Here is an 18,919-nt window from a genome sequence, read left to right as displayed (position 1 = left end):
GGAAATCATCTTGAGGGAGTCCTTGGCCTTGCAGGAGAAGCCCACGAGTGAGAAAGAGACCCTCTTCGAGGAGCCCTTGGCCTTGCAGGAGAATCCCACAATTGAGGAGGAGCCTATCCTGAAGGAGCACTTGGCCTTGCAGGAGAAGCCCAGCAGTGAGAAAGACTTGTCTTCCAAGGAGCCATTGGCCTTGCAAAAGAATCTCACTCACAAAGAAGACACCTTTATCAAAGATTTCATCATCCTCCAAGTTGAAACCAGCCCACATGTGTCTACCACTGCCCCTGACTCTAGAACAGGCTTGTCCAGCACTGTCACCATGTCCAGTGTGGGCAAGTTCAGTACCACAAGCCAGTCCAGTACTTGTGAATCCAGTTCCAATGAACCTTTCTCATCTCAGGACAAGAGATCAGAGAAGGAGGTATTCTGCTTTCTTTCTTCTTAAATTAGATGAAGTGTTCTTTGTTGTCCTGGAGGTGGCTGCTAGCAAAGAGATTTTTTTTGCCTTCCTAAGCAATTGGTATTAAATCAAGTTGGCCTTGTGGAATCTCTTGACTTTGTGATTGGCGTAGTGATGTACCTGAGCAATTAGAAAGTATTTATTCCAGGAATACCCCCCAAGGGTCTGGAATACTCTGTGTGTGTGTGTGTGTGTGTGTGTGTGTGTGTGTGTGTATTATATACATATATATATAATATATATATATGTATGTATATATATGCTTTTCAGTAGTGGCTAGACAATTTCTTTCAGGAAATTGCCTTTCTTAGTAATTGCAGTCTGCATTACATTGGACCTTAGCTAAAGATGGATTAAGTTCACAGAGGCATCTTCCAAGGAAGATGGTTTTTAAGTTGTAAATTGGAAGGACTAAGGGATGAAATTTGGCAAGCAGAAGAAGAAAGACCCCTCTTGTAGGCAGAACAACCTGGTTAAATGTGTAGAAGGGAGGAAAAGGCTAACAAGAAGATGAACTGGGCCAGATCAAAGCACTGAGACATAACAAGGGACCTAAGAAGACAGGTGACATAATTTGAAAGAGTAAGACAAGAATGTCTTTCTTGGAGAATCTTGAGTTTACCTGTAAAAATAGTGTCTGTTTCTTAGGGCAGAGCAGGTATGTACAGGAGGACTAAGCATTTCTTGGTTACTCAACAGTATGAGGATTACAGGGCCAAGGGGTGCTCTGTTATGGCCCAGAACATATAAGGCTTGAGGAACCTTAGGAGGAGATGACAGTGGGAAGAAAGGAGTCATTTTTTATGTATGTGTGCTAAGCTTTCCTTGGAATCTTTCTCTTAATATGTCTTTCTGGTGATTTCCAAGCAGATGACCCCACTGGAGGATATTGACAAGGACCACAGTGATCCATTTTTCAACTCAATATATGCTAAGGATATCTTCAGTTACATGAAGGAGAGAGAGGTGTGTAGGTGGTGAGGGTGAGGGGCAATGATTTCCAGTTCTCATTTTCTCATCACACATCCTTCAAATGCAAGTTTAAAGGGGAGGTAATAATGATGATGAAAACAATATTAGCAGCAACTGACATCTACTGGTAGCATACTATGAGTTAAACATTGTGCTAAGGGATTTATAAACATTATCTTGTTTAATTTTCCCAATAACTTCATGATGGTAGGTATTATTATCTCCTTCTTATAGTTGGAGGAAACTGCTCAGTCAACACAAATAGTATGTGGTAGATCTGGGATATGAACTAAAGTCTAATTACCTTGGAGACCATAAGCCTACACCTCTAATTGTTGAGGAGCTAATCTCAGACACAAAAATTGTCAAGCGGGCTCTTTCTGAGTGACTGCTCTTAGGGATCTTTTCCTTTCTCTGTGCAAGTTTCTGGCATCATATGTAAAACCAGACCTTTTATTCCAGCTCTCCAACCTGGTGAAATTTTCTTTCTCCTTTGAAATCTGCCAGTCTCTTTTACCACTAATATTCATCAATTCCAGATTTTCTTCTGTCTCTCAGTGGAACAGATGGGACCAAGGTTATCTACTAACTAGAATTTTAGCAAGCCATGCATAAGAGGAAAGATGAATATCTCATCTTCTCTCTAGAGACACAGCAATAGATTAACTGACTCCAGTGCCTGTACTTTTTCTAGTATACCTTGGAGGAAGCAAGAGTTTACTATACTAAAAGTGCAGGCCTTAGCTCAGCAGTATTGGTTTCACTGGGGATCTTATGGGAGATTGGGATTGACATATATATTGACATATATACACTAACTAAAATCAATAACATAAGAACGTGCTATATAAAAAATAAATAAAATTAAATTAAAAAAAAGATATGCAGAAACCTAGCCTCACCCCAAACCTTCTAAATTAGAATGTGAATTTTAAAGATCCTCAAGTATCTTTCACATATGCATGTTAAAGTTTGAGAAGGACTCCTCTACACAGCCTGGTATTGTGCTTTAGACTGAATTGCAAAGAAGGGGCAGAATCTCTTTGGTATTCATCTATAGTCATAGGTGTATTCCTGCCCATATTCCATATTCTCCTGGACTCCTCGCTATCCACCCTGACACTTAAATATCATGTGTGTCCATTTCCTAAGGATAACTGAAACTTGTCTGGAAAAGGATACTTTTATCTGCCTCTATCTGATACCAGCTGAAAATAATGATTTAGAACCCTGAGGAAATTACTTAGGTTACAATTTTTTTCTGAGATATTAGTTGCAAATATTTTTTCCCAAGTTACAATTTTTGAACTACAGGAAGAGTTTATTTGTTAACACTTCTTTCTTCTTGCTGCCAGGAAAAGTTCATACTTAAAAAATACATGACCAGGCAGAATGATATCAACAGTGACATGAGGGCCATTCTCGTGGACTGGTTGGTGGAGGTGCAGGTAAGCCTGACAACTGCTGCCTTAAGGGGCTGATATTCTCTTTATCAATTATTCATTCAGCATTGCCAGGTCCCAAACGTAGTAAAAATTTACTGGGTCTACAGAGCTGAATAAGCCATGATTCCTGCCCTCAGGGAGCTTATGACCTAGGGGACAAGATAAGACAAGCAGGCAGATAAGAACAATACAAAGTAGAATATACTAAGTACTATAAGAATGTTATTAATAAGACACTCGGAGAACCCAGTGGAAGGAGAGAGATTTCTAGAAAAGGCAATGATGGTATGTCAGTTTAATCATTCTCAAAATCCTGTAAAAGTATATCTTGTGATTTGGATAGGGGTTAGTGACAAAGTCTCTCAAGCTTTGGATGGGATGGGTAATAGGAAGGACATTGTAGCCCCAAACAGGGCAGATGGCTGTTTGTTGAGGGTTGGATGTTGAGGGAATATTGTTATGAATACTTAATTATCACTTTATACTAACAAAGATAGTCCAGAATAGTACCTGGACGTGGTAGGTGTCAATAAATATTTGTTGAATGAATGGAATTGAAAGGATTGCTGTGGAGTTTGCAAGGAAATATAAAGCATAGTATGTGCCCAGCAGAGGCTTACTATATAATTGGGAAGAAAATGTAATATAGTTTAATATCCTTTAAGTACCAGAGTAATGGTTCAGGCTCACTTTGGAGTGACAGACCAGGGAAATGTGGTAGACATGGTATATTTGAACATCAGCAAAGCATGAAAATGTCATCTTATGGAAATGATGCAAAATAGTAAATTAGATAAGAGTAGAATTTGAGTAAATCTTAAATAAGTAAAATTGATCACAAAGATTGCTGATCATTACCAAGCAAGAAAGAGATTTCTAGTAGACTGCCAGTGGACTTTGTTCTGATCAATATTTTTATAAGTGATGTAGATGAGAACAGAGAAGATCATCTCATCAAATTCACAGATGGCATGAAACTGGGAGTAGGGGTAGGAAATAAATGGATAACAGATAAAATATCTCTAGCAGCTGGAATGATGAACTGAATCTTTTAATAAAAAAGTTTTGTTATTTTTATTGCACAAAATTCATAATTATTATAGCAAAGTAAGAAATTATAATTACTTAAGATCCCACAACGTACAAACAGTGTTAACATTTGTGTGTGTTTATTATCCCCCGCTTTTTTTTTTAACATCTTTATTGGAGTATAATTGCTTTACATTGTTGTGTTAGTTGCTGCTGTATAACAGAGTGAATCAGCTATATGTATACATATATCCCCATATCCCCTCCCTCTTGCATCTCCCTCCCACCCTCCCTATCCCACCCCTCTAGGTGGTCACAAAGCATTGAGCTAATCTCCCTGTGCGATGCAGCTGCTTCCCACTAGTTATCTGTTTTACATTTGGTAGTGTATATATGTCAGTGCCACTCTCTCACTTCGTCTCAGCTTACCCTTCCCCCTCCCCGTGTCCTTAAGTCCATTCTCTACGTCTGCATCTTTTTTTTTTTTTTTCGGTACATAGGCCTCTCACCGTTGTGGCCCTTCCCGTTGCGGAGCACAGGCTCCGGACACGCAGGCTCAGCGGCCATGGCTCACGGGCCCAGCTGCTCCACGGCACGTGGGATCTTCCCTGACCGGGGCACGAACCCGCGTCCCCTGCATCAGCAGGCGGACTCTCAACCACTGCACCACCAGGGAAGCCCTATGTCTGCATCTTTATTCCTGTCCTGGCCCTAGGATGTTCAGAACCAATTTTTTTTTTTAAGATTCCATATATATGTGTTAGCATATGGTATTTGTTTTTCTGTTTTTGACCTTTGTAACATTTTGGGATTGACTTTTATCACTCACCATAATTCCCTTGAGGTCTGTCCAAGTTGTGTGTATCAATAGTTCATTCCTTTTTATTGCTGAGTAGTATTCCATGGTATGGATGTACCAAGGTTAGTTTAACCCTTCACCCATTGAAGGCTATTTGGGTTGTTTCCAGTTTCTGAGACTGTGAAAAGAACATCTATAAACATTAATTTACAGGGTTTTATGTGAATATAAGTTTTCATTCCTAACATCAATACCCAGGAATGGGATTGCTGTGTCATATGATAAATGTATGTTTAACTTAATGAGAAAGTGCTACAGAGTGACTGTATCATCTTGCACTCTCACCTGCAGTGTATGAGAGTTCTAGCTGCTCTGAATTCCTGGTCAGCACTGGGTATTTTTTTTTAAACTTTAGCCATATAGATGTGTAGAGGAATCTCACCGTAGTTCTAATTTGCATTTGCTAATGATGTTGAACATCATACTTGTCATCTGTATATCCTTTTTGATGAAGTGTCTGTGTCTTTTGCCCAGTTTTAAATTGGGTAGTTTATTTTCTTTGTGTCAAGTTATGAGAGTTCTTTACATGTTCTGGATGCAAATCCTTTGTTGGATGTGTGATTTACAAACATATCCTACCAGTCTGTAGTCTTTTGATTCTTTTATCTGTGTCTTTCACAGAGCAAAAATTTCTGATTTTGATAGTCCAGTTTTTCGATGTTTTCTGTATGGATTGCAATTTTTGTGTCATATCTAACAACTCTGCTTAAACCTAGGTCATGAATATTTTCTCCCATATTTTATCTAAAAATTTTATAGCTTTAACATTAAATCTATAATTCATTTTGAGTTAATTTTTATATAAGGTATGCAGGTTTTGAAATCAAGTTTCATTGTTTTGCATATGGATGTCTAATTGTTCTAATACCATTTGTGGAAAAATATACTTTCTCCAGTAAATTGCTTTTGCACCTTTGCCAAAAATCTGTTTGCCTTATTTGTGTGGGTCTATTTCTATACTTTTTTTAAATATTCTGTTTCATTGATCTGTGTCTATCCCTTTGCCAGTATTGCAGCCTTTATTTCTATAGTTTTATAGTAAGTCTTAAAGCGAGGTAACATGATTCTTCCAACCCTATTCTGTCTTTTTTTTCAAAATTGTTTTAGCTATTCTAGTGTCTTAGCCTTTCTAGACAAATTTTAGAATCAGTTTGTCTATATCTACTAAAAAATCCCGCTGAGGGTTTGATTGGAATTGAATTACATCTTGTGCAGAAAAGAGTTAACATAACAGGCATGATGCTGCTAGCCTTAGAAAGGCCTGTTTGCAAGGTTGCCCTTTGGCTGGCATCTGGGAACTTGATTGGTAAGCAGTTCCCTACACTGCTGTAAAATTCTCCCCTAATGATAACTGTGCCTAAACTCTTTGTGCAAACACTATGGTTTATTCTGAACACCTGCTTTCCTTCTGCGAGTCTGGAACTTTGGTCCATGTTAGGTAGAGTGTTTATGTGACCAGCTCCCAGTAAAATGTTAGGCACTGAGTCATTAATGAGCTTCCCTGTTACACAACACTTGACACGTATTGTTCCGTCTTATTGCTGGAGGAATTAACTGCATCCTGAGAGACTCTGCGGGAATAGGACTCTTGGAAGCTTGCTTCTGGTTTTCACCAATTTTTGCCCATGCTCCTTTTCTCTTTGCTTTGTATCTTTTGCTATAATAAATCATAGCCATGAGTGTGACTATGTGCTGAGTCCTGTGAGTCATCCTAGGAATCATTGTACCTGGAGGTGGTCTTGGGGACCCCCAATACACATTTATAGGTGAATTTGCATAGAATCAACATTTTTTTCTATGTTGAATCTTCCAACCCATGAACCATGAATGTAGTATGTCTCTCATGTATTTAGATTTTCTTTGATTTTTTTAAAAAAAACCATACAGATCCTGTACATGTTTTGTTAGATTTATACCCAAATATTTTCTTTTTTGTAGCTATTGTAAATGGTATTTAAAAAATTTTTTGGTTTCCATTTGTACAGTGCCAATATGAAATATTGATATTTGTGTGTTGACCTTGTTTTCTATGATCTTGCTAAAACTCACTTATTAAATCTTAGGAGTTCTTTTTTTGGTAGATTTCTTGAAGTTATCTACATAGACAATTATGTCATTTGCAAATGGAGACAGTTTGATCCCTTTCCAGTCTGTATACATTTAACTTCATTTTTGTGTTTTATTGCACTGTGCAGGACTTAATTATGATGTTGATAGAATCAGTAAGAGTGGACAACCTTGTCTTGTCCCTGATCTTCGAAATAAAGCAGTTAATCTTTCACCATTAGTATGATCTTAACTGTAGAGTTTTTGCTGCTACCTTTGATCAGGTTGAGAAATTTACTTTCCATTCTTAGTTTGCTGATACATATTTATCATGACAATGTTAAATTTGTCAAACGCTTTTTTCCTGCATCTATTGATTTTGTTTTTGGCTTTAGCCTATTGATGTGGTGGATTATATTGATTTTTAAATATTGAAGCAGGCTCATATTCCTGGGATAAACTCCACTTGGTTCTGGAGTATTATTCTTATGTATTGCAAATCTTATATGCTAATATTTTGTTGAGGATTTTTGCATCTGTGTTTATGATATATGTTGGTCTGTAGTGTTCTTTTTAAAAATATTTGTGTACTGTATTTTTCTGGTTCTTTAGTTCTTTCTGGAAGAACTAAAGAGCAAACAATGAAGAACAACAAAATAAATGAAATTAAAAATCTCTAGAAGGAATCAATAGCAGAATAACTGAGGCAGAAGAACGGATAAGTGACCTGGAAGATAAAATAGAGGAAATAACTACAGCAGAGCAGAATAAAGAAAACAGAATGAAAAGAATTGAGGACAGTCTCAGAGATCTCTGGGACAATATTAAACATACCAACATTTGAATTATAGGGGTCCCAGAAGAAGAAGAGAAAAAAGAAAGGGACTGAGAAAATATTTGAAGAGATTATAGTTGAAAACTTCCCTAACATGGGAAAAGAAATAGTCAGTCACATCTAGGAAGTGCAGAGAGTCCCATACAGGATAAATCCAAGCAGAGACATGCCAAGACACATATTAATAAAATTATCAAAAATTAAATACAAAATAAAAATATTAAAAGCAGCAAGGGAAAAGCAAAAAATAATATACAAGGGAATCCCCATAAGGTTAACAGCTGATCTTTCAGCAGAAACTCTGCAAGCCAGAAGGGAGTGGCGGGACATATTTAAAGTGATGAAAGGGAAAAACCTACAAAAAAGATTACCCAGCAAGGATTTCATTCAGATTCGACAGAGAAATTAAAACCTTTACAGACAAGAAAAAGCTAAGAGAATTCAGCACCACCAAACCAGCTTTACAACAAACATTAAAGGAACTTCTCTAGGCAGGAAACACAAGAGAAGGAAAAGACCTACAATAACAAACCTGAAACAATTAAGAAAATGGTAATAGGAACATACATATTGATAACTACCTTAAAGGTAAATGGATTAAATGCTCCAACCAAAAGACATAGACTGGCTGAATGCATACAAAAACAAAACCCATATATATATGCTGTCTACAAGAGACCCACTTCAGACCTAGGGATAGATACAGACTGTAAGAGAGGGGATGGAAAAAGATATTCCATGCAAATGGAAATCAGAAGAAAGCTGGAGTAGCAATTCTCATATCAGACAAAATAGACTTTAAAACAAAGACTATTACAAGAGACAAAGAAGGACACTACATAATGATCAAAGGATCAATCCAAGAAGAAGATATAACAATTGTAAATATTTATGCACCCAGCATAGGAACACCTCAGTACGTAAGGCAAATGCTAACAGCCATAAAAGGGGAAATCGACAGTAACACAATGATAGTAGGGGACTTTAACGCCCCAGTTTCACCAATGGACAGATCATCCAAAATGAAAATAAATAAGGAAACACAAGCTTTAAATGATACATTAAAGAAGATGGACTTAATTGATATTTATAGGACATTCCATCCAAAAACAACAGAATACTCTTTCTTCTCAGGTGTTCGTGGAACATTCTCCAGGATAGATCCAAACTATACAATGGTGGAAAGACAGCCTCTTCAACAAATGGTGCTGGGAAAACTGGACAGCTACATGTAAAAGAATGAAATTAGAACACTCCCTAACACCGTATACAAAAATAAACTCAAAAGGTATTAAAGACCTAAATGTAAGGCCAGACACTATAAAAATCTTAATGGAAAACATAGGCAGAACACTCTACGACATAAATCACAGCAAGATCCTTTTTGACCCACCCCCTAGAGAAATGGAAATAAAAACAAACAAATGGGACCTAATGAAACTTAAAAGCTTTTGAACAGGAAATCATAAAGAAGATGAAAAGATGACCCTCAGAATGGGAGAAAATATTTGCAAATGAAGCAACTGACAAAGGATTAATCTCCAAAATATACAAGCAGCTCATGCAGCTCAATATCAAAACAACGAACAACCCAATCCAAAAATGGGAAGAAGACCTAAATAGACATTTCTCCAAAGGAGATTTATAGATTGCGAACAAACACATGAAAGGATGCTCAACATCACTAATCATTAGACAAATACAAATCAAAACTACAATGAGGTATCTCCTCACACCAGTGAGAATGGCCATCATCAAAAAATCTAGAAACAATAAATGCTGGAGAGGGTGTGGAGAAAAGGGAACACTCTTGTACTGTTGGTGGGTATGTAAATTGATACAGCCACTATGGAGAACAGTATGCAGGTTCCTTAGAAACCTAAAAATAGAACTCCATATGACCCAGCAATCCCACTACTGGGCATATACCCCGAGAAAACCATAATTCAAAAAGAGTCATATACCACTATGTTCACTGCAGCTCTGTTTACAGTAGCCAGGATATGGAAGCAACCTAAGTGTCCATTGACAGATGAATGGATAAAGAAGTTGTGGCACTTATATACAGTGGAATATTACTCGGCCATAAAAAATGAAATTGAGTTGTTTGTAGTGAGTTTGATGGACCTAGAGTCTGTCGTACAGAGTGAAGTAAGTCATAAAGAGAAAAACAAATACTATATGCTAAAACATATATATGGAATGTAAGCAAAAAAAATAAGGTTCTGAAGAACCTAAGGGCAGGACAGGAATGAAGACCCAGACGTAGAGAATGGACTTGAGGACACGGGGAGTGGGAAGGGTAAGCTGGGATGCAGTGAGAGAATAGCATTGACCTATATACACTACCAAATGTAAAATAGATAGCTAGTGGGAAGCAGCTGCATTCCAGAGGGAGATCAACTTGGTGCTTTGTCACCACCTAGATGGGTGGGATAGGGAGAGTTGGAGGGAGATGTAAGAGGGAGGGAATATGGGGATATATCTATACATATAGCTGATTCACTTTGTTATACAGCAGAAAGTAACACAACATTGTAAAGCAATTATACTCCAATAAAGATGTTAAAAATATAATTTGGGAAGTATTCCCTTCTCTTCTCTTTTCTAGAAGAGATGTGCAGAATTTATATTATTCATTCTTTAAATGTTTGGTAGAATTCACATGTGAAACTATCTGGGCCTGAAGTTTTTTCTTTTCTCTGAAGAATTTTATCTAAGAATATAATTTCTTTAATAGTTATGAGATTATTCAAGTTATCTATTCATGTCAGATGAAATTTGGAACTTTGTGGTTTTCAAAGAATTGGTCCTTTCATTTAAGTTGTTGTATTTATGTTCATAGCATTTCCTGATGATGCTTTCATTCTTGATATTTGGTAATGTGTGTGTTCTCTCTTTTTGTTTATCAGTCTTGCTAGGAGTTTATCATTTTTATTGATATTTGCAAAGAACCAGGTTTTGCTTTTATTTGTTTTCTGTTTTTCTGTTTTCAGTTTTATTGATATCTATGCTAATTTTTATTGTTTCCTTTTTCTTGCTTTGGGTTTAAGTTGCTCTTCTTTTCGTAGTTTGAGATGGAAGATTAGATTATTGACTTCAGACTTTTCTTATTTCCTTTTTATTTAATTTACTTTTTTATTTTTTAATTTTTAAATTTTTCACACACACACACACACACACACACACACACAGTGTTTTATTTTTACAAGAGATAAATAAACTGACACCAAGCATTGTAAATGGATGACCACAACAAAAGCAACAATGATTGCAATTACCAAACATGAAACACACTCATACTATGTCATAATATTGACATTCAGTCCAGTAATCCTCTGCTGTAACAGCTCCTTTACTTTGCAGTGAAAATTGATTTGTATATTTTTTGCCTCTGAGTCCTTGTGGGATTTTTATTTTATTCAAACAGAAAGTCACAAAAATTATAATCATCCTCATCAGTTCACTCAGTCCCATAAAATTAATTTTTTATCTTCATCTTTTGTTAGCACTTTTATGAATTCATCAGTTTTCCATTAGCGTTCTAAAAATGCTGATTCATTCAGTTCAGCAGTATAGTCAGTTACCAGAAACCTGTACTTGTCAGAGTCTTTTCCATGAATTACTTGAAGATGAAACCCTTTTATAGGAACATTTTTGCAAAAGCATCAGAGTACACCCAGAACTGTCTGTACATGACAAAAGACTTAAAAATGACCATGGTTAAAGATTTGATTAAAGTTCATAATAATGCAATTGATGAGGAAATTTAGTTATTTCTGAGATATACATTTTAAAGTAATAACTAGAATTATGACTTATAACATTATAACAGAACATATAAGATTTTTAGAAATTTCAGGTAATGTTTGAAACATTTATATTAACATATTTCCATACAAATAACCCAAAGAAATTTTAGTATTAGTTGTTTTTTTAGTTTGTTTGATTTTTTTATACTGCAGGTTCTTATTAGACATCAATTTTATACACATCATTGTATACATGTCAATCCCAATCGCCCAATTCAGCACTCCACCATCCCCACCCCACTGCGGTTTTCCCCCCTTGGTGTCCATACGTTTGTTCTCTACATCTGTGTCTCAACTTCTGCCCTGCAAACTGCTTCATCTGTACCATTTTTCTAGGTTCCACATACATGTGTTAATATAAGATATTTGTTTTTCTCTTTCTGACTTACTTCACTCTGTATGACAGTCTCTAGATCCATCCACGTCTCAACAAATAACTCAACTTCGTTCCTTTTTATGGCTGAGTAATATTCCATTGTATATATGTACCACTTCTTCTTTATCCATTCGTCTGTCGATGGACATTTAGGTTGCTTCCATGACCTGGCTATTGTAAATAGTGCTGCAGTGAACATTGGGGTGCATGTGTCTTTTTGAATTATGGTTTTCTCTGGGTATATACCCAGTAGCAGGATTGCTGGATCATATGGTAATTCTATTTTTAGTTTTTTAAGGAACCTGCATACTGTTCTCCATAGTGGCTGTATCAATTTACATTCCCACCAACAGTGCAAGAGGGTTCCCTTTTCTCCACACCCTCTCCAGCATTTATCCTTTGTAGATTTCCTGATGATGCCCATTCTAACTGGTGTGAGGTGATACCTCATTGTAGTTTTGATTTGCATTTCCCTAATAATTAGTGATGTTGAGCAGCTTTTCATGTGCTTCTTGACCATCTGTATGTCTTCTTTGGAGAAATGTCTATTTAGGTCTTCTGCCCACTTTTGGATTGGGTTGATTGTTTCTTTAATGTTGAGGTGCATGAGCTGTTTATATATTTTGGAGATTAAACCTTTGTCCGTTGATTCATTTGTAAATATTTTCTCCCATTCTGAGGTTTGTCTTTTTGTCTTCTTTATGGTTTCCTTTGTTGTGCAAAAGCTTTTAAGTTTCATTAGGTCCCATTTGTTTATTTTTGTTTTTATTTCCATTTCTCTAGTAGGTGGATCAAAAAAGACCTTGCTGTGATTTATGTCATAGAGAGTTCTTCCTGTGTTTTCCTCTAAGAGTTTTATAGTGTCTGGTGTTACATTTAGGTCTCGAATCCATTTTGAGTTTATTTTTGTGCATGGTGTTAGGGAGTGTTCTAATTTCATTCTTTTACATGTAGCTGTCCATTTTCCCCAGCAACACTTATTGAAGAAACTGTCTTTTCTGTGTTGTATATCTTTGCCTCCTTTGTCATAGATTAATTGACCATAGGTGCATTGGTTAATCTCTGGGCATTCTATCTTATTCCGTTGATCTATATTTCTGTTTTTGTGCCAGTACCATACTGTCTTGGTTACTGTAGCTTTGTAGTATAGTCTGAAGTAAGGGAATCTGATTCCTCCAGCTCCGTTTTTTTCCCTCAAGACTGCTTTGGTTATTCATAGCCTTTTGTGTCTCCATACAAATTTTAAGATGATTTGTTCTAGTTCCGTAAAAAATGCCATTGGTAATTTGATAGGGATTGCATTGAATCTGTAGTTTGCTTTGGGTAGTATAGTCATTTTCACAATATTGATTCTTCCAATCCAAGAACATGATATATCTCTCCATCTGTTGATATCATCTTTAATTTCTTTCATCAGTGTCTTACAGTTTTCTGCATACAGGTCTTTGGTATCCTTAGGTAGATTTATTCCTAGGTATTTTATTCTTTTTGTTGCAATGGTAAATGGGAGTGTTTCCATAATTTCTGTTTCAGATTTTTCATCATTTGTGTATAGGAATGCAAGAGATTTCTGTGCATTAATTTTGTATCCTGCAACTTTACCAAATTCATTGATTAGTTCTAGTAGTTTTCTGGTGGCATTTTTAGAATTCTCTATGTATAATATCGTGTCATCTGCAAACAGTGACAGTTTTACTTTTTCTATTCCAGTTTCTATTCCTTTTATTTCTTTTTCTTCTCTGGTTGCCGTGGCTAGGACTTCCAAAACTATGTTGAATAATAGTGGTGAGAATGGACATCCATGTCTCGTTCCTGATCTTAGGGGAAATGGTTTCAGTTTTTCAGCACTGAGAATGATGTTTGCTGTGGGTTTGTCATATGTGGCCTTTATTATGTTGAGGTAGGTTCCCTCTATGCCCACTTTCTGGAGAGTTTTTCTCATAAATGGGTGTTGAATTTTGTCAAAAGCTTTTTCTGCATCTATTGAGGTGATCATATGGATTTTAGTCTTCAATTGTTAATATGGTGTATCACATTGATTGATTTGCATATATTGAAGAATCCTTGCATCCCTGGGATAAATCTCACTTGATCGTGGTGTATGATCCTTTTAATGTGTTGTTGGATTCTGTTTGCTAGTATTTTGTTGAGCATTTTTGCATCTATATTCATCAGTGGTATTGGTCTGTAATTTTCTTTTTTTTCTTTTTTTAACATCTTTATTGGAGTATAATTGCTTTACAACGGTGTGTTAGTTTCTGCTTTATAACAAAGTGAATCAGTTATACATATACATATGTTTCCATATCTCTTCCCTGTTGCATCTCCCTCCATCCCACCCTCTCTATGCCACCCCTCTAGATGGTCACAAAGCACCGAGCTGATCTCCCTGTGCTATGTGGCTGCTTCCCACTAGCTATCTATTTTACATTTGCTAGTGTATATATGTCCATGCCACTCTCTCACTTTGTCAGAGCTTACCCTTACCCCTCTCCATATCCTGAAGTCTATTCTTTAATAGTTCTGTGTCTTTATTCCCATCTTGCCCCTGGTTCTTCATGACCGTTTTTTCTTTTTCCCTTAGATTCCATATATATGTGTTAGCATACAGTATTTGTTTTTCTCTTTCTGACTTACTTCACTCTGTATGACAGACTCTAGGTCCATCCACCTCACTACAAATAACTCAGTTTCAATCGTTTTTATGCCTGAGTAATATTCCATTGTATATATGTGCCACATCTTTATCCATTCGTCTGTTGATGGACACTTAGGTTGCTTCAGTGTCCTAGGTATTGTAAATAGAGCTGCAATGAACATTTTGGTCCATGACACTTTTTGAATTATTGTTTTCTCAGGGTATATGCCCATTAGGGGGATAGCTGGGTCATATGGTTGTTCTATTTTTAGTTTTTTAAGGAACCTCCATACTGTTCTGCATAGTGGCTGTATCAGTTTACATTCCCACCAACAGTGCAAGAGGGTTCCTTTTTCTCCACACCCTCTCCAGCATTTACTGTTTCTAGATTTTTTGATGATGGCCATTCTGACCGATACAAGATGCTATCTAATTGTAGTTTTGATTTGCATGTCTCTAATGATTAATGATGTTGAGCATTCTTTCATGTGTTTGTTGGCAATCTGTAAATCTTCTTTGGATAAATCTCTGTTTACGTCTTCAACCCATTTTTGGATTGGATTGTTTGTTTTTTGATATTGAGCTGCATGAGCTGCTTGTAAATTTTGGAGATTAATCCTTTGTCAGTTGCTTCATTGGCAAATATTTTCTCCCATTCTGAGGGTTGTCTTTTGGTCTTGTTTATGGTTCCCTTTGCTGTGCAAAAGCCTTTAAGTTTCATTAGGTCCCATTTGTTTATTTTTGTTTTTATTTTCATTTCTCTAGGAGGTGGGTCAAAAGGATCTTGCTGTGATTTATTTCATAGAGTGTTCTTCCTATGTTTTCCTCTAAGAGATTGATAGTATCTGGCCTTACATTTAGGTCTTTAATCCATTTTGAGTTTATTTTTGTGTATGGTGTTAGGGAGTGTTCTAATTTCATAGTTTTACATGTACCTGTCCAGTTTTCCCAGCACCACTTATTGAAAAGGCTGTCTTTTCTCTGCTGTGTATTCTTGCCTCCTTTATCAAAGATAAGGTGACTGTATGTGCATGGGTTTATCTCTGGGCTTTCTATCCTGTTCCATTGATCTATATTTCTGTTTTTGTGCCAGTACCATACTGTCTTGATTACTGTAGCTTTGTAGTATAGTCTGAAATCAGGGAGCCTGATTCCTCCAGCTCCATTTTTCTTTCTCAAGTTTGCTTTGGCTATTCAGGGTCTTTTGTGTTTCCATACAAATTGTGAAATTTTTTGTTCTAGTTCTGTGAAAAATGCCAGTGGTAGTTTGATAGGGATTGCATTGAATCTGTAGATTGCTTTGGGTAGTAGATGCATTTTCACAATGTTGATTCTTCCAATCCAAGAATATGGTATATCTCTCCATCTATTGTATCACCTTTAAATTTTTTCATCAGTGTCTTATAATTTTCTGCATACAGGTCTTTTATCTCCTTAGGTAGGTATATTCCTAGATATTTTATTCTTTTTGTTGCAGTGGTAAATACGTGTGTTTTCTTAATATCGCTTTCAGATATTTTATCATTAGTGTATAGGAATGCCAGAGATTTCTGTGCATTAATTTTGTGTTGTGCTACTTAACCAAATTCCTTGATTAGCTCTGGTTGTTTTCTGGTGGCATCTTTAGGATTCTCTATGTATAGTATCATGTCATCTGCAAACAGTGACAGCTTTACTTCTTCTTTTCCAATTTGGATTCCTTTTATTTCTTTTTCTTCTCTGATTGCTGTGGCTAAAACTTCCAAAACTATGTTGAATAAGAGTGGTGAGAGTGGGCAACCTTGTCTTGTTCCTGATCATAGTGGAAATGGTTTCAGTTTTTCACCATTGAGGATGATGTTGTCTGTGGGTTTGTCATATATGGCCTTTATTATGTTGAGGAAAGTTCCCTCTATGCCTACTTTCTTCAGGGTTTTTATCATAAATGGGTGTTGAATTTTGTCAAAAGCTTTCTCTGCATCTATTGAGATTATCATATGGTTTTTCTCCTTCAATTTTTTAATATGGTTTATCACATTGATTGATTTCCATATATTGAAGAATCCTTGCATTCCTGGAATAAACCCCACTTGATCGTGGTGTATGATCCTTTTAATGTGTTGTTGGATTCTGTTTGCTAGTATTTTGTTGAGGATTTTTGCATCTATGTTCATCAGTGATATTGGCCTGTAGTTTTCTTTCTCTTTGACATCTTTGTCTGGTTTTGGTATCAGGGTGATGGTGGCCTTGTAGAATGAGTTTGGGAGTGTTCCTGCCTCTGCTATATTTTGGAAGTGTTTGAGAAGGATAGGTGTTAGCTCTTCTCTAAATGTTTGATAGAATTTGCCTGTGAAGCCATATGGTCCTGGGCTTTTGTTTGTTGGAAGATTTTTAATCACAGTTTCAATTTCAGTGCTTGTGGTTGGTCTGTGCATATTTCCTATTTCTTCCTGGTTCAGTCTCGGCACGTTGTGCATTTCTAAGAATTTGTCCATTTCTTCCAGGTTGTCCATTTTTTCGGCATAGATTTGCTTGTAGTAGTCTCTCATGATCCTTTGTATTTCTGCAGTGTCAGTTGTTACTTCTCCTTTTTCATTTCTAATTCTATTGATTTGAGTCTTCTCCCTTTTTATCTTGATGAGTCTGGCGAATGGTTTATCCATTTTGTTTATCTTCTCAAAGAACCAGCTTTTAATTTTATTGATCTTTGCTTTCATTTCCTTCATTTCTTTTTCATTTATTTCTGATCTGATCTTCATGATTTCTTTCCTTCTGCTACCTTTGGGCTTTTTTTGTTCTTCTTTCTCTAATTGCTTTAGGTGCAAGGTTAGGTTGTTTATTTGAGATGTTTCCTGTTTCTTAAGGTAGGATTGTATTGCTATAAACTTCCCTCTTAGAACTGCTTTTGCTGCATCCCATAGGTTTTGTGTCGTCGTGTCTTCATTATCATTTGTTTTTAGGTATTTTTTGATTTCCTCTTTGATTTCTTCAGTGATCGCTTGGTTATTAAGTAGTGTATTGTTTAGCCTCCATGTGTTTGTATTTTTTACTGATCTTTTCCTGTAATTGATATCTAGTCTCATAGCATTGTGGTCGGAAAAGGTAGTTGATACAATTTCAATTTTCTTAAATTTACCAGGGCTTGATTTGTGACCCAAGATATGATCTATCCTGTAGAATGTTCCATGAGCACTTGAGAAGAATGTGTATTCTGTTGTTTTTGGATGGAATGTCCTATAAATATCAATTAAGTCCATCTTGTTTAACGTATCATTTAAAGCTTTTGTTTCTTATTTATTTTCTTTTTGGATGATGTTTCCATTGTTGAAAGTGGGGTGTTAAAGTCCCCTACTATGATTGTCGATTTTACTCTCGATTTCTCCTTTTATGGCTGTTAGCCATTGCCGTATGTATTGAGGTGCTCCTATGTTGGGTGCATATATATTTATAATTGTTATATCTTTTTCTTGCATTGATCCCTTGATCATTATGTAGTGTCCTTCCTTGTCTCTTGTAACATTCTATTTCCAAGATTGTTCATCTTTGCTATCATTATTCTGAATTATTTTTCAGGTAGACTGCCTATTTCCTCTTCATTCCCAAAGTCCACTGCCTCAATTTTGGGTGATTTGTTGTCTATTCAGGTGTTCCAGAGATACAGGGTACATCAAGTTGATTGTGGAGATTTAATCCGCTGCTTCTGAGGCTGCAAGGAGAAAATTCCTTTTCTCTTCTTTGTTTGCACAGCTCCTGGAGCTCAGCTTCAGATTTGGCCCTGCCTCTGCATGTAGGTTGCCCTCTGGTGTCGACAGGAGGGGGTTAAAGGGGAACTACCATACGACCCAGCAATCCTACTACTGGGCATATACCCTGAGAAAACTATAATTCAAAAAGAGTCATGTAGCAAAATGTTCATTGCAGCTCTATTTACAATAGCCAGGAGATGGAAGCAACCTAAGTGTCCATCATCAGATGAATGGATAAAGAAGTTGTGGCACATATATACAATGGAATATTACTCAGCCATAAAAAGAAACGAAATTGAGCTATTTGTAATGAGGTGGATGGACCTAGATAGAGTCTGTCATACAGAGTGAAGTAAGTCAGAAAGAGAAAAACAAATAATGTATGCTAACACATATATATGGAATTTAAGAAAAGAAAAAGGTCATGAAGAACCTAGGGGTAAGACGGGAATAAAGACACAGACCTACTAGAGAATGGACTTGAGGATATGGGGAGGGGCAAGGGTAAGCTGTGACAAAGTGAGAGAGTGGCATGGGCGTATATACACTACCAAACGTAAAATAGGTAGCTAGTGGGAAGCAGCCTCATGGCACAGGGAGATCAGCTCAGTGCTTTGTGACCACCTGGATGGGTGGGATAGGGAGGGTGGGAGGGAGGGAGATGCAAGAGGGAAGACATATGGGAACATATGTATATGTATAACTGATTCACTTTGTTATCA

The 18,919-nt window shown here is 36.5% G+C and overlaps 1 protein-coding gene across 1 annotated transcript in view; it reads left to right on the top strand.

Annotated features, from left to right (window-relative positions):
• CCNB3 (cyclin B3) overlaps positions 1 to 18,919 on the top strand; it is a 51,260-nt gene that overhangs the window by 22,221 nt on the left and 10,120 nt on the right. The window contains exons 6-8 of the mRNA XM_060001815.1: positions 16 to 421; positions 1,331 to 1,426; positions 2,788 to 2,880. Of these exons, the coding sequence (XP_059857798.1) occupies positions 16 to 421; positions 1,331 to 1,426; positions 2,788 to 2,880 (595 nt within the window). The remainder of the gene's footprint in view (positions 1 to 15; positions 422 to 1,330; positions 1,427 to 2,787; positions 2,881 to 18,919) is intronic.

This window comes from Delphinus delphis, chromosome X (genome assembly GCF_949987515.2).
Source record: "Delphinus delphis chromosome X, mDelDel1.2, whole genome shotgun sequence".
NCBI classification, from domain to species: domain Eukaryota; kingdom Metazoa; phylum Chordata; class Mammalia; order Artiodactyla; family Delphinidae; genus Delphinus; species Delphinus delphis.
Note: the sequence above shows the minus strand (reverse complement) of the source record. Positions and strands in the feature narration are given on the sequence as shown.